Source organism: Syngnathus floridae, chromosome 10 (assembly GCF_059516105.1).
Source record: "Syngnathus floridae isolate MCC-2025c chromosome 10, RoL_Sflo_1.0, whole genome shotgun sequence".
NCBI lineage: Eukaryota > Metazoa > Chordata > Actinopteri > Syngnathiformes > Syngnathidae > Syngnathus > Syngnathus floridae.
The window spans coordinates 13672045-13688645 of NC_142422.1; the positions used below are offsets into that span (position 1 = coordinate 13672045).

The following is a 16601-nucleotide window of genomic DNA, read 5'->3' on the forward strand; positions in this document are numbered from 1 at the left end:
AAAACGAAATTTATGAGAATTTGGTTGAACTTCAAATTTGAAAGTTTGGAATTTTTGGTAAGTGGGAAGTTGTGGAATAGGTAGGAAAATGGATGAACAGTTGAAAGTTGGAATGGGTTGAATCGGTTGAAAAATGTAGAAATTAGAGTAGAAAAACGAAATTGTAGAGAGTTTGATTGAATTTCAAATTTGCAAATTTGGAATTTTTGGTAAGTGGGAAGTTGTGGAATACGCAATAAATAAAAGAGATACTCAGTGTTAACAAATCAATACAAGGAACACATCAGTGTCCTTAATAGTTAGAAAATTTAACGATTAAAAATTTATTTGTCACCATTCCTTCACACATTCAATTAATTTCCACCATTCAATTAATTTCAACAATTCATTCAATTATGCATCAACATTAATTAATTCATTCATTCATTCACACATGCAATCTTTGTCACATCACCCTGCACACGAGTAACAGTGATGGGCATCCCATCTTGTGGGATATGGGGGGGCTGGCTGAATGTCTGTTTCCAGATATCAAGCTTGATGCTTGTCACTTCTCCCGAATCAGATACAACCTCCACCACCTCTTCCCCATAGAGGATACCAAACAGGGTGACGATGAGGCTGGAGTTGCAGGCCTGTTGAATAAAAACAAAAATCTAATTAGTTTTTATGAATCGAAAACAACATTTACCAAAGGTGAAAAATAAAGTACAGATACTTTAAATGTTAACAGAAATGGCATTTAGTGGTAAATTTGCCAGTTAATGAGGTTTAAATGTTTATTATAGTGCATTGTGAAATGTGGGATACTAAGCTTGGCTACAATGCAGTGTGGGAGAGTATTTTACCATGGGAGAAAAGTTCTCTCTGCTTCAGGAAAGGAAATTATAGATTACAGATACACTATATTTAACATGCACATGCGTTTAATAAAAACTTAAGAACACACTGAAATGAAACTGACTTCAATAAATGTGTTAAACCGATGAAAGAAAGTAGCCCAGTCAGAAATCACAAATAAATTAGGTTGGACACAAGAGTCATCTTTTTAAGTACAAACAAGTACAGTGGAGCCTCGGTTTTGGAACGTCCCAGTTCTCGAACAAATCGGAATTCGAACGAAAAATTTGGGATTTTTTTTGCTTTGGTTGTCGAACAAAATTTGGAGGTCGAGCCGAAAGGACCCGAGAAAAGCCGACCGCGCAGCCCAGATACCGACTGACTGTTGTTATTGTATTTTCGTTACTTTGAGGATAGTATTAACCCCTAATCATGCCTCCAAAGAAAGCAAGTGGGAGCAGTAAAGCCATCCTAAAACACAAAGAGGTTCTTAAAGCAATACGACAGTGAGCGCCCGGCATGCTGCGGGCGGTTGCGCAATCGGGCCAAATTAAGCTCCCTGCGCACTGAGGTACACTTCAATTTTGGAAAGTACATCAGGACGTTAAAAATATTTTCTAAATTTCAGCGAAGGCTCTGTCACAATAATGCGACCAGCGCAGTCGGCGGGGCGCTACGGTTGCGCGCTTTGTGGAGCGCTGCAATTGCGCGATGGGACAAAAATGAGCAAATTAAAAAAAAAAAAAAAATCTTAAAAAAGGCGTTTTTTTTAGTCTTGGAACGGATAAAAAAAATTTCCCATTGTTTGTAATGGGAAAAATAGATTGGGAACCTGATCCCAGTTAATCTTGGAAAAGGGAATAATAAGCAATAAGCAAGCACCTTTTCAATTCCACTGCTATGAAGCCATTTACTAACCTTTATATCTGTGTAAGTTGTAGAGTGGAGCATTACTCCCGACTCGGTCACCCGGGCACTCAGGTGGGTGAATAAGAAGGAACCCCCTACCTTCAACTCAACGAGATTAGCCTCCCGCCAAAGGCCAATTTTGACAGTGGCTTTATCCTGCGTAGTTTAAAAATGCGTATAAGTATGTGTGCAAAGTGCTATAACAGGGGAAGTACAAATGGCTACTTACTTTTTTAAGTGTCAAACTCCGAAATGGCGCAAGGTGGTTCCCTCTCTGGTGCACCATGCGGATTGGACGCATCTAAAGTGGACCAAATTGATATCCCAATTACAATAATTATGTTTGACAATGAACGTGTCATGTGTCTGTGTACACAACCTTAACGATGACAAAAAAATAATAACTTTTGGTACCTTAGTACTAAACAGAGGATTTCAATGATTTTGTGTGTGTGTGGGGGGGTGGGCTTTGCATGCGCATGCATGTACATTATTACACATGCATCATGTCTTCACAGGTGTACACAAATCCATGTGTGTATATGTACATTTGTGGGTGCAGGTAACTTACATCGGTTATTATGCCATCCAGTGACACCATCTCCTCAGGTAGTTTATTCACTACTTCCTGAGGAGATGATGCCACTGAGTTGGGGTAGACCAGGGCCCTGGCCTCTTCTTCCAACTGTGGGCTCGATGAAGATTTTGGAGCCAGGTTTAGTGAGGAGCAAAAGGCCCCGTTCGTCGACACCAAAGTTTAAAAAAAATGTAACTGTTGCCCTCTGTGACGACGGCTGCCAAGTGTTCAAACAGAACTACTCGATAGGCTTTCGTGCCGTCACAGAGGGCAACAGTTACATTATTATGCTGGCCTTGCATGGACAAGGTGCCATCAGCAGCACAAATCCAGCTCCGCGCTCGAACAGCATTCCTGATTGCAACAACTTTAGCTCGAATCATTTTTGTCGCCATTCTGAAAGAGAAAAAAAAAGAGAGAAATTGACTTGTTTAGTTTGTAGATGACAAATGGCAAATTCTTCATTTAATAATTACTATTATAATACATCTGACTGACTTTGCAATTAATTTATTAACTACACATGATATCATTACCATATTCAAATTGGATAAAAATAAATGAATACTACGTACAATAAAAAAAACACAGAATTATTTAAATGTTATACTGAAAAGAAAGAGTTTGCCAGCAATGATTTTTAACATCCACCAGATGTCAGTGCAGAGTGACAAAGTCAATAGTTCATGAGTGTGTAGCATATATCAAGACTGCTACAAATTAACACTGGGCAATGATTCAATACTACTGATCTTACTCAGTCAGTACATATCAGTGCTTACAGTTACAATGTCATCTGCTATATAATTTTGGAAGCACATTTCATAATGGCGCCTGTGCATTTTTTGGGGGGACAACCGAAATCAAAGATTTTAATAAAAGAACATTGTAAGACGTGTTTTTATCCATTTATGTGTGGCGGACTACGAGATGTCGTCTGAAATAAATGAATTACACGTCGTGTATCTTTCCAGAAATGTCCTTACTCCGTAACGCAAAGTGCATGCATCATGGGCGTGGCACGTCCATTTTGTGATTGTGGCAGATGCAAATAGTCATACCCAAGAGCAATGAAAAAGGGGAATCCTCCGTAATTAATTGGAACGCAAAACAAACATGTATTTTTGACTAATTAATTACAAGTTAATTTGCTATATGTGCATTTCGTAATGGCGGCCGGGTTGGGTTTTTTTTGCTCGACGGAAACCAAAGATGTGAATGCACGAATGGTCGGAATTTGTTATTATCCATTTATGCATCGCGTACTACGAGATGTTGAATTAAATGAATTGCGCGTCGTGTATCTAGCCAGAAATGTCCTTACTCCGTAACACAAAGTGCATGCATCATGGGCACGTCCATTTTGTGATTGTGGCAGATGCAAACGGTGATAGCTGCAAATAGTCATACCCAAGAGCAATAAAAAGGGGAATCCTCCGTAATTAATTGGAACGCAAAACTAACGTGACTAATTAATTACAAGTTCATTTGCTATATGTGCATTTCGTAATGGCGGCCGGGTTTTTTTTTTTTTTTTGCTCGACATATGTAGTTACAAGGGGTAGAGTGAGATAAGCTTAGGCTTCCTTCTGCTCCCTTTTGAACAAATATGAATTTACTATAAAGGGAAAAATTATAAAGCAATATCATTTTTTTTATGTTCTATTGTACTATGGAGTTATAATTTTCTGTATTTTTTACTTTTTTTTCCTTGTATTTCTTTTAATGTTCGAAATAAACAAACAAACAAACAAACAAGAATAAATCAATTGGACTTGACTTGTATGTGTACAAATGTATGTGTAAATATTGGAGACACAAAACATGATAAACCGATCACAAGAAAATAAACAACAGTTGGTGCTTTTTGGGACAAAAATACAGTATGATTGTTTTTTCTGAATCAAAGATGTAATGCTTGAAATTTTATAAATAACTTTTAGAAACTCTGAAGAAATAACAGAAATAAAAAAAAACATAAATGTTTCACTGAATCGATAATTTGATGTGATAATGGTTTTTCCCCCCAACTGAATCAAACTCTTTTTATTAAAAAGTTTAAGTGTAGCATGATTGTAGATGCTGTGAGTCAGACTGGGGGTACATATGATATACAAAAGATAATGTAAACATAATTTAAGGCAAAAAAATATAGAAAGGCCAACAATTGTGCAACTCAAAACGGTTAAAACGTCTAAGTTCAAAGCAGTGTCATAAATAGACAACTCAACAACAAATAAATAAATAATAAATAAATGAGAACAGAAAACAGACTGTATACTATGAGGCTTCGCAGAGGGACAGCTTCCGACAGTTAAAGGCTAAGGTGTTCTTTGTCTGCATGACTGGATGCATGTAGAACCACAGGCAAGACCCATGAACATACTAGAAAAACATGAAGGAGGTGTTGAGGAGAAGCGGTAAAATTAAAGAGTGCTTCTTGACAATTTTCCTTGTTGGCTACTCACAGAAGAATCAGGAGAAGACGTGTGTTTTGGAGTTTGTGTTCCATGATGCAGGCCTCCCTTGTACAAGTCTTCTTGAAATGCTTGGCTCTCGCTGTGCTACAACATAATATCATAATCAATTCATGTTGGGGAGAAGCGGTAAAATTAAAGAGTGCTTCCTGACAATTTTCCTTCTTGGCTACTGTTAGGTTACGGATTCTAGTTATTGATCTGACTCCAAATTGCGATCAACACTTAACACATAAATTGCTATGTCCTAATCCACACACTGGCGCACCTAACAATTTTGCGAGTTCGTTCTGTCAAAGAGAAGACCAGTACATCAATTAGACCAAATTTACCAATTATTTATTCCTGACAAAGCGCACTAATACAGGCCTGGGTCCCGGGTCCCTCACACTAAAACTCGTGCGTTTTTGTGACCACCAAAAGACGACACATTCTTCCGGGTAGCCCAGTTTTAAAGAAACACAATATGAATATTAAAGCATGCAAAATATTGTGAGATGATTGGTTGATGGCCATCTCCTCCCCGTCCAGGTGTCGCTGAGGTCAGGCGGTTGGGTTTTCCCCTCGAAGACCGGCCACATAGACGTGCTGTTGTTCTCGTTCCTCACCGACCTTGAGGTGGTCTCCTCCGGTACTCCCTATCCGGGCCTATTCCACAACACTTCGAAGAAAACAAGTTCATGCAGTTTGCCTGCACATTCTTCGCCCCCCACCAATCCACACGAGCACTCCAATACTAGATATTAATATGATTATAAGTTTAACACAACCTTAAAAAATATGTTTGCAAACTCCCGAAAGCACATTTCCCTTTAACACGTAGGTCGAGCCAAATGGTCCACTCTTTTTTTAAACACTCGGCACTCAGTGTCCACCTTTCTTTTCCTCGGGCCACTCATTTTAATGGAAGGATTCCAGGGGAAAGTTTGTGGGTGGCGTTAGCGTAAAACCTTATCTGAAAGCTCAGTGCGCAAATTACGAGAATGCTGACGTCACAGGCCACACTCTAAATTTGGCACTGATGGAAATAGAGCCCGGAGTGCGCCGGGTCCGTACTACTTAGTACGTACACGCACTTGTGAGTGCACACCAAGCTTTCTGACACGGCTTCCGGGAGTAAATGCGCGAGCGGACAGTTCCCCATCTATTGGGGAAACAGTAATTGCAAGAAAAATGACCCAAACAATTTTTAATAATACAATTTATTCAGGTTTGGCGGGCCGGATTAAACGGCCCCGTGGGCCGGATGTGGCCCACGGGCCGTAGTTTGCCCATGACTTGCCATCGCCTTCACACAATTATAATAATAGTAATAATACAGAATGGAGTAGAATAACATATGTGTGAAGGCCATCGCCTTCACACAATAATATAGAATGGTGTAGAATAACATATGTGTGAAGGCCATCGCCTTCACACAATAATAGAGAATGGTGTAGAATAACATATGTGTGAAGGCCTTTGCCTTCACACAATAATAATAGAGAATGTGTAGAATAACATGTGTGAAGGCCATCGCCTTCACACAATAATAATAATAGAGAATGGTGTAGAATAACATGTGTGAAGGCCATCGCCTTCACACAATAATAGAGAATGGTGTAGAATATCATGTGTGAAGGCCATCGCCTTCACACAATAATAATAATAATAATAATAATAGAGAATGGTGTAGAATAACATAGTATGTGTGAAGGCCATCGCCTTCACACTAATAATAATAATAAAGTAGAATAACATATGTGTGAAGGCCTTCGCCTTCACACAATAATAATAAAGTAGAATAACAATAAAGGACAGGAATAACAATAGTGTGAAGGTCTTCACCTTCACACTAATAATAATAATAAAGGACAGGAATAACAATTGTGTGAAGGTCTTCACCTTCACACTAATAAAGGACAGGAATAACAATAGTGTGAAGGTCTTCACCTTCACACTAATAATAATAGAGAATGGAGTAGAATAGTATGTGTGAAGGCCATCGCCTTCACACAATAATAAAGTGAATGGTCTAGAATAACATATGTGTGAAGGCCATCGCCTTCACACAATAAAAGAGCATTAGAGCACACAAGATAAAATGTAAAAAGCATATATAATATGTAGAAAAGGTAGTAGTATGTACAGGCAGTAGTATATGATGTACATGTGGAAATGAGATATGGGAAACCCGATTATTGCACAGGAAAGATTCCGAATAGATATAATAGGGCCCGGCGGTGCCCTCCATTCTTCTGGCGAATGTTCGATCGCTGGACAACAAAATGGATTACGTTCGCCTGCTGAGGTCTATGAACGGTGCGGAACTGCTGTGTGCTCGTGTTCACCGAGACCTGGTTGACTGACAACATTCCGGACTCTGCCGTGCATCTGGAGTGGCTAGCGTGCTATCGGGCGGACCGTACGAGGGGGAAAGTCGCGAGGAGGTGGAATATGCGTCTACATCCGAGAAGAATGGTGCCGGGACTCTGTGGTGGTATGTAAGCACTACTCGCCACTTGCGGAGTTTGTGATCATCAAGTGCCGTCCTTTTTACCTGCCGAGGGAATTTACCGCGATTCTGCTAGTCGCGGTATACATCCCGCCTTCCAACATCGAAGGCGACAGGACTGCGGCGCTTGGTGAACTGTACCAGGCTGTCAGTGAACAGCAGACAGCGCACTGTTAGGTTACGGATTCTAGTTATTGATCTGACTCCAAATTGCGATCAACACTTAACACTTAAATTGCTATGTCCTAATCCACACACTGGCGCACCTAACAATTTTGCGAGTTCGTTCTGTCAAAGAGAAGACCAGTAGATCAATTAGACCAAATTTACCAATTATTTATTCCTGACAAAGCGCACTAATACAGGCCTGGGTCCCGGGTCCCTCACACTAAAACTCGTGCGTTTTTGTGACCACCAAAGACGACACATTCTTCCGGGTTGCCCAGTTTTAAAGAAACACAATATGAATATTAAAGCATGCAAAATATTGTGAGATGATTGGTCGATGGCCATCTCCTCCCCGGTCCAGGTGTCGCTGAGGTCAGACGGTTGGGTTTTCCCCTCAAAGGCCGGTCTCATAGACGTGCTGTTGTTCTCGTTCCTCACCGACCTTGAGATGGTCTCCTCCGGTACTCCCTATCCGGGCCTATTCCACAACACTTCGAAGAAAACAAGTTCATGCAGTTTGCCTGCACATTCCTCGGCCCCCACCAATCCACACGAGCACTCCAATACTAGATATTAATATGATTATAAGTTTAACACAACCTTAAAAAATATGTTTGCAAACTCCCAAAAGCACATTTCCCTTTAGCACCCTGACGGTTTCACCATCTTCGCTGGAGACTTCAATCATGCCAACCTGAAGTCTGTTTTCCCGAGGCTTCACCAGCATGTTACTTTTCCGACACGTGGAGACAGCTTCCTGGACCTAGTCTACTCTGCGCAAAAGGGAGCTTTCAAAGCCACCCCCCTCCACCATCTTGGGCTTTCTGACCATCTCACCGTTTTGCTTTTGCCCGCATACAGACAATTGGTAAAGGCATCCAGGCCAGTTCGGAGGCGGGTTCGGGTGTGGCCTGAGGGTGCCTCCGATGCACTTCGTGACTGCTTCGACACCACTGACTGGGACTTGTTTAAGCAGGCAGCCACCTACAACGATCGGACGGACATAGAGGAGTATACTGACTCTGTTTCCTCTTACATCACAAAGTGCATCGAGGACGTGACTTGCTCAAAATCCGTCGTCACTCGCGCGAACTGGTAGCCGTGGCTGACAGAGGCTGTCCTCAGACTGCTGAGGGCCAGGGACAAGGCTTTCAGAGCGGGGAATGAGGCTGGCTTGAGGACAGCGAGGGCCAACCTGTCCCGAGGCATCAAAGAGGCGAAGAAGGCGTTCTCGTGCAAGGTCTCCACCCACTTCAAGGACAGCAAGGACGCACGTAGCCTTTGGCAGGGCATTCAGACCATCACGGACTACAAGCCCGCGCCGAGGAGCTGTGAGGACGACGTCCATCTGCTGAACGATCTAAACCGCTTCTTTACTCGCTTCAACGCCCAGAACAGCACTTGCCCGCTGAAGACCACTCCCCCCCCCACACGAGCAGCCCCTGTGCCTCTCTGCCGACGATGTGAGGAGGGCGCTTGCCGCTATTGACACCCGTAAGGCGGCGGGCCCTGACAACATCCCGGGTCGAGCGCTAAAGGACTGCGCTGGGGAGCTGTCGGGTGTCTTCACGGACATCTTTAACGTTTCCCTGCAGCAGGCCATCGTCCCCTCGTGTTTCAAGGCTGCCACCATTGTTCCTGTGCCGAAGAAACCTGCACCGTCCTGCTTCAATGACTACCGCCCCGTGGCACTGACGCCCATCATCATGAAGTGCTTTGAGCGGCTTGTCATGGAGCACATCAAATCCGTTCTCCCCCCCACCATTGACCCTTTCCAGTTTGCGTACCGTGCCAAGCGGTCCTCTGAGGATGCCATCTGCTCTGCCCTCCACTCGGCCCTCACCCACCTGGAGAGAAAGGACTCATATGTGAGGTTGCTGTTTGTGGACTTCAGCTCTGCCTTCAACACCATTGTGCCGCAGCGACTCATCTGCAAACTCGACGAGCTGGGCCTCAGTACCTCCCTCTGCAACTGGCTACTGGACTTCCTCTGTCAGAGGCCTCAGGTGGTGCGTGTTGGCGACAAAATCTCCGCCAGCATCACGCTGAGCACGGGGGCCCCCCAGGGCTGCGTGCTCAGTCCATTGCTCTTCACCCTGCTGACGCATGACTGCACTGCGATCTACAGCGACAACCGCATGTGAAGTTTGCTGACGACACGGCTCTGGTGGGTCTCATCACGAAGGGCGACGAGACTCGGTACAGGTCGGAAGTTGACCTTCTGACCACGTGGTGCAGGGACAACAACCTCCTGCTGAACGTCAACAAGACCAAGGAAATCGTTGTTGACTTCCGGAAGGGTCACAAAAAAAACACCTGCCGCTGATCATCGACGGTGCTGTGGTGGAGAGGGTGAGCTGCACCAAGTTCCTGGGGGTGCACATCAGTGAGGACCTCTCCTGGTCCGCAAACACCTCGTCACTGGCAAAGAAAGCTCAGCGCCGCCTGTACTTCCTGCGGAAGCTCAGGCGTGCATGTGCTCCTCAGGCAGTCCCGTCTACGTTCTACCGCGGTACCATTGAGAGCGTCCTCACCAGTTGCATCGCTGTCTGGGGTGGTAACTGCACTGAACAGAACTTGAAGGCCCTGCAGCGCATAGTGAATACGGCTGGTAAGATTATTGGTGCTTCGCTCCCCTCCCTGAAGGACATTTACACCTCCCATCTCGCCCGCAAGGCAACCTCGATTGCGAGAGATGTGAGTCACCCGGCTCACTCTTTGTTTGACCTTCTGCCCTCTGGGAAGAGGTACAGGAGCCTGCGCTCCCGCACCAACAGCTTCTTTCTCCAGGCTGTTAGGACCCTGAACTCGCTACCCCCTTCTGCGTATCGTGCGGCACTGTTGCGCTATTTTCTGGAATGTCTGCTGTACGCTCACTTGCTCCTTTTTTTGTTCCTCTTATTTATTTATTTGTTGTGTTATTTATTCATTATTTATTCAGCACGCTGTTATACTTGTTTACTTGTTTGTCTGTTGTGGGCCATGTCTTGTCACCGTGGGATAGGGGGGAACGAAATTTCGGTTTCTTTGTGTGTCTTTGGCATGTGGAGAAATTGACAATAAAGCTGACTTTGACTTTTTTTTTACTATCGCACTGTGACAAGATATTGCACTGTGATCAATACGGTCGGTATATATTCATGTATATATTTATGTATGTATGTTAGTATATTTTAAGGTTAAGGGGACTGGTTCATCTGTTTTTGTTGACTACAGTGATAGCTCTTGGGAAGAAGATATCCCCGAGTCTGCTTGTCCTTGTTTTGTGTGACCTGTACCTTCGGCCCGACAGCAACAGGTCAAACAGGTGGTGGTAGGAGTTCTTGATGATGTTGCCAGCTCTGGTCAGGTAGGCTGCGCAGGGGGCTCAAAAGTAAGCTTAATTGTCCTTATTAAATTCTATTGCGCTGATTCGCAATTTATCAATATTTTGGTAGGAACTTCATTTGCTGTTAATGCCCACAAGATGGCAAAAAGCCCGGTCCAAAAACAAAGTAGTCATTTGATCACACAGAACTGTAAAATATGTATGCGACTTGGGTCAATCAAGGTTGGCAAATTTAATTTTACAGACTGAATAGTTAACAGGTGAGCAACGATGAAGAGACGGACGAAAGCTTTTCATTTGACGGATTTTATTGAAGGTGAATGACTTGGAAACACCAACTTCGACTAAAAGACTCTGGTATTAGCACAGCTCGGTATGATGTTCGATGTGGTCTGCGAAGCGGTGGGGTCTTTCTTATTGCACCTCTTCTCTTTTAAGCGTCTTCCTCGGCGTCCTCCTCAAACTCACCCTCTTCCTCGGCCGTGGCGTCCTGGTACTGCTGGTACTCTGACACCAGGTCGTTCATGTTGCTCTCGGCCTCAGTGAACTCCATCTCATCCATGCCCTCGCCTGTGTACCAGTGCAAGAAGGCCTTGCGGCGGAACATGGCAGTGAACTGCTCTGAGATGCGCTTGAACAGCTCCTGGATGGCCGTGCTGTTGCCGATGAAGGTGACAGCCATCTTGAGGCCACGGGGCGGAATGTCGCACACGGCCGTCTTCACGTTATTGGGGATCCACTCCACAAAGTAGCTGCTGTTCTTGTTCTGCACGTTGAGCATCTGCTCGTCCACCTCCTTCATGGACATGCGGCCACGGAAGACGGCTGCCACCGTCAAGTAGCGGCCGTGACGCGGGTCGCACGCCGCCATCATGTTCTTAGCGTCAAACACTTGCTGCGTCAGCTCTGGGACGGTGAGGGCGCGGTACTGCTGGCTGCCACGGCTAGTAAGCGGGGCGAAGCCGGGCATGAAGAAGTGCAGGCGGGGGAAAGGCACCATGTTGACTGCCAGCTTGCGCAAGTCGGCGTTGAGCTGGCCCGGGAAGCGCAGGCAGGTGGTGACGCCGCTCATAGTGGCGGAGACCAGGTGGTTGAGGTCTCCGTAAGTGGGCGTGGTCAGCTTCAGCGTGCGGAAGCAGATGTCGTACAGCGCCTCATTGTCGATGCAGTAGGTCTCGTCCGTGTTTTCCACCAGCTGGTGGACGGACAGAGTGGCGTTGTAGGGCTCCACCACGGTGTCAGACACCTGAGCGCAAAAAACACAGTTTGATCGGGCGGTGAAGCCGATGCGACCATGCCACAATGTGGCGATCTCACCTTGGGCGAAGGCACCACGCTGAAGGTGTTCATGATCCTATCGGGGTACTCCTCTCGGATCTTGCTGATGAGTAGAGTTCCCATCCCCGACCCGGTTCCCCCGCCCAGGGAATGCGTGAGCTGGAAGCCCTGCAGGCAGTCGCAGCTCTCCGACTCTTTGCGCACCACATCCAGGACCGAATCCACCAGCTCAGCACCCTCGGTGTAGTGACCCTTGGCCCAGTTGTTTCCGGCGCCACTCTGACCTACACGATAGCATGCTTTAGCCATTCTCCTAAAAGACCAGTCAGTGCCTTGACATGCCAGTTGACCGAGTGAAGCCACATTCAATCCAAATCTTTGAACATCGCAAAAATCCCCACCCCCCCGGTGAACGTGTACTGTCGATGGCGGTTTACCAACACACCCACCAAAGACAAAATTGTCAGGTCTGAAGATCTGGCCGAAAGGTCCGGACCTCACGGAGTCCATGGTGCCAGGCTCCAAGTCCACCAGGATGGCGCGAGGCACATATTTGCCTCCTGCACCCGGACAGCAAGTAAACGGACAGAGAGCAAAAGAGCTCAGCAAGGCAACACAAAACAACAGCAACAATCACAAAAGGTCCCACCGCCCTTCTGTCCCCCCCTGTTGGGAATCCTCGCCGTCCTCAATTTCTCCCCCTCCGACACTCCCGGAAGCAAATCTGCCGCTTAGCTAACCTAAATTCGCTCAACTACAAATCCAGACATGTTGAGCTTCGCTGCAAGTTTAAAACTCAATCAAGCTATCATTTATCATTTTCGAAACACAACATTTAGAAACTTGCTTGATTAAGGGGTCGCAAACCTTTTTTCAACTGATAGCTACTAGCGTTAAAACCTCTCAAGTCACATTTTGGGGAATTTGCTATTTTTTCAAAAACCCAGACTCCAGTCTGTACACGTGCAAGTTCTCTTATTGACCAATCTAAAGTGTTGACAATGGAGATCTGTCTTTGACGACCCGATGCTAACGCTTGAACAAACGTGGCATTTTTGAGGTGCTTGCTGATTCATGAAACCATTCCAGAAATGGAAGCCACGCTCTGTAGTTCCCTCTACATTCGATGTGTGTCCTGCGTAAACTAATTTCTTTGACTTTTATTCAATATTTGGAAAAATGGAGCAGAACCTGTGGCCTCGTTGTAGTAGACACTGATCCTGTCCAGCTGGAGGTCGCTGTCGCCGTGGTAGGTCCCCGTTGGGTCGATGCCGTGCTCATCGCTGATCACTTCCCAGAACTGTGCAAACACAGAGCATCACATGACTCAATACAAGCACCACAAGCGGCGGTGTTGAAGTCGCTTGGGCAGGGAGGGGGGAGTTGGGATGAGAAAAGCACGAGTGTGCACGTCAGCAGTGGCGGAGCGCACGATGCTCCCGCCTTTGAGCAGTCGAGCAGCTGCGACGACTTCCCTGGGAGTCACAAACTGATGACTAAGCACTTTTTTAAAACAAGCAAAGAAGGCACAAAGATGCTCCTCAGCCACATCAAACTAAAAATAAACATCACGCTGAAGAAGTTGATTGGATTGAGATCTGTGCTGGAGGCTTTGTTGCCCCCAGCCCCAACATCCCCCACCACCACTTCTTTCCCTTTAAAAGACCACACTTGTGCACTTTAAATGCCAGTGGAACTGATGACGCAAGCAAGTAGCTATTTGCAACGAGAGATCTTCCAACTTTTCTTCGCTCCGTGATGCAGCCTCCCTTAGTTTCTTTTTGCAGCAGCAGCAGCAGCAGACACAGGATTTGGGGCAATCTGGATCAGGGTTGCGATATTGAAGCGACTGGGAGCTTTGTGAGCTATGATTTGAAAAAGTGACCTTAATATGAGGACACTAGACGGCAGCTGGCAAAAAGAATGAGGACGATAATCAGCAAAGCAATGAAAACGATGCCACACCCTGACCCACTTGATACCTGCTCAGCGATGGTGTCAATCAAATCCACGCTGGACATGCGAGTGTGTCTGTAGGGGCAGCGGAGAACGATGGCAAATGTGGCTGGATGCATGATGGCTGCCATTCTTTCATGGGCAGGCGAAGCTGCAATGAAATTCAATTTGGGAGCCCAGCGGCTTCACCCTGAGATGCAATGAGCATCAACTGTTGGCTCCATTCCTTCCCCCACCCTTGCCTTAATTTGCTTAAGGGAGGAACAATCTTTGTGGACCAAAATGACGCGCACAATTTTTGGAAATCTGCAGAGCGTTGACTTGATTGGAAAACACCACGTGGCATTTTGTACAGTAGTTTTCTTTTATTAGTAGTATCATCATCGGGAACAAAAGAACAATGCTAAATTGCACGTGCTGTTATCAAATAAAAGATTGTATTTAATTCTAGTGAATTAAATGAACCCTGACACATCTTGTACCACTTTGTAGAATTTATTCAAAATTCTTAAATCTGGATCAAGGCAGATATTTGACTAAATGATATAGAAATATTGTTTTAATTAATTTTTTACAGTATTTGCTAGAATAGCTTTGAATGGCTTTAAAGAATTTGTAATGATATTTGTATTTTCATTTACCAGCCGATATAGAGAAGATTTTATTTTAGATTTGTTGCTTCTTATTAAACATTCTGTTATTTGCTATATATTTTTTTCACTTTGTAAATTTTTTAACAGGCATCAAACCATATTCAAAGACAAAATGTTTTTTTCATTTAAATTAAGCATTTAATTTCAGTTTTCACTACCTTTGTTTGATAGTCAGTCTGATTCTTTAAAATATATTTTATTGACAGTTTAGATCATTTACATAAACATTTAAATCCAAACCAAGTCCGAAAATGCAAATTCATTGAAAATATCAAAATGAACAGTGCAACTGTGTGTCGAAGCAAGTGGGAGGTTGTTTTAAGCAACCTTGCTTGCCAAGCAGATGCAGATAGTGTCATAATCTCACCTCATGGTCATGTGCCGATAAAAGCAACATCCACTAAAAATGTTTCCCTCCTCATTACATCATAAAAATAACACCCCAATAAGAAACTGAGTTTGTCAGTCATTTTGAAAAACAAAAAACAAACCAAAAATAAACCTCAATGCTTTTCCCCCCCTGCCAATTAACCATGCCACACCCATACTCCACAACAGCTGATGTTCTGAACCATCTGCGGCTGCCCTCAGAAATACGAATCTAATCCATGCCAATTATTGATTAGACAAGTAAAAAAAAGATGATGAAAATAAAATCACTAGCACTCTGTTTTGTGGGCTATTTAAAAGGCAAGAAGGACTAAGGGAGGAGTAGACAGGCTAAGAACCTTCACATTTGTAGTATTTCTCTGGTTTCCGCAATGGCAGGCAGACAAAGAGCAGACACGCCTGAGCAGTGGACCCGAGTGTGTAGACAAGTGTGCCATTATTCCAACCTTCCACAAGCACCGCACAATGGCATTCTTAAAACAAAAGACGACGCGCCACTGCCAGTTACTCGCCTTCGTTTCGCATTCAAGTCACAATTTCATTTTCATTTCTTTTGTTGGCCGAGCCCTTTGTCCACCAACCGGGAGTCATCGCCTGACGAACCCACCCGAATAAATTAAGCCCGTTTCGCCACACTCAAATCGAAAATTGTTTGACTATCAGTTTTTGACTACTTTTGTTCTCCTCGTTGTTTCCTACCTTGGCTCCAATCTGGTTGCCGCACTGGCCGGCCTGAATGTGCACAATCTCCCTCATAGTGGCTGCCAAGAAGACGGGGATAAAAAAAAAAAGTGGAGCGTTTGCTGGACGGGCAGACACAAGGGGAGGAGAGGCGGTGGGACAATGGCTTTATAATACTGGTGGGGCTCCAGGGAAAGGCAAGCTGGGAGGAGAGGGCGTGGCTTGTTGCGGAGCTGGGGGCCCGCTGCGGGAGGGGCCTTACTGTATGGAGTCAAAAGATGGGAGTGGTGAGGAAATAAAGAAGGCAGACGGACCCAGAGACAGACAAAAAAAAAATCAGGTTGAAAACCATCTTTATGTATTTTATACGAATACCTTTTATACCACCGTGTTGCAATAATACAAAGCCTCAGCACTATACAACACAATCAACAGCTGCAGCTGAAACAAATTCTTCAAAATGAATCAGGATATGATATTCTGCAAATAATATTGATGGAATGGCAGTGGGCTTTTTTTCTCCAGTACAGTATTTGGAATGGGATTTTGTGTGGAAAATATGACCTTATGGGATAAGTGGTCATTTTTAGAATTTGAAAAATATAAATTCATAATGTTCATACATATCGTAATAATAATCATTTTGGAGGTTGGTTGTAAAATCCAAGAAACGTTCAAATTCAATGTTTATCCCTGATTTTACGCATCACAGTTTTGCCATTTAACGTGTAACGTTCTGCTCCCCGGTCTGCTCTTCCACCCAGGGTGACGGCAGCTCAAGTGAGTGGCCAGCTGAGGAGACGCTGCCCCAGTAAGGCATCCAGCAGATGGTGTCTCTCCTCATCTGCTG

The 16601-nt window shown here is 44.6% G+C and overlaps 1 protein-coding gene and 1 long non-coding RNA gene across 2 annotated transcripts; both read right to left on the reverse strand.

The window, feature by feature from the left end:
• Positions 1–348: 348 nt before the first annotated feature.
• LOC148392618 (uncharacterized) lies at positions 349–2341 on the reverse strand. The gene is made up of 4 exons (XR_015861009.1): positions 2321–2341; positions 1979–2050; positions 1759–1905; positions 349–635 (listed from the first exon to the last, which is right to left on the reverse strand). It is a non-coding gene; the product is annotated as an uncharacterized LOC148392618 (long non-coding RNA).
• Positions 2342–11083: 8742 nt separating this feature from the next.
• Positions 11084–15945, reverse strand: tubb5 (tubulin, beta 5). Its single transcript, XM_088387405.1, has 5 exons — positions 15770–15945; positions 13263–13371; positions 12521–12631; positions 12111–12355; positions 11084–12039 (listed from the first exon to the last, which is right to left on the reverse strand). Exons 1-5 carry the CDS (start codon positions 15824–15826, stop codon positions 11227–11229), a joined length of 1335 nt encoding a protein of 444 aa, XP_088243531.1. The 5' UTR covers positions 15827–15945; the 3' UTR covers positions 11084–11226.
• Positions 15946–16601: the final 656 nt, after the last annotated feature.

What these genes read in the sequence shown, in the direction of transcription:
- tubb5 (XM_088387405.1), bottom strand. Translation starts at nt 15,826, where the DNA reads ATGAGGGAGATTGTGCACATTCAGGCCGGCCAGTGCGGCAACCAGATT. An exon ending in GCAACCAGATTGGAGCCAAG is followed by an intron (nt 13,372 to 15,769) that starts GTAGGAAACAAC and finishes GTGTTTGCACAG; the next exon opens with TTCTGGGAAGTGATCAGCGA. An exon ending in ACCTGACAATTTTGTCTTTG is followed by an intron (nt 12,356 to 12,520) that starts GTGGGTGTGTTG and finishes GCTATCGTGTAG; the next exon opens with GTCAGAGTGGCGCCGGAAAC.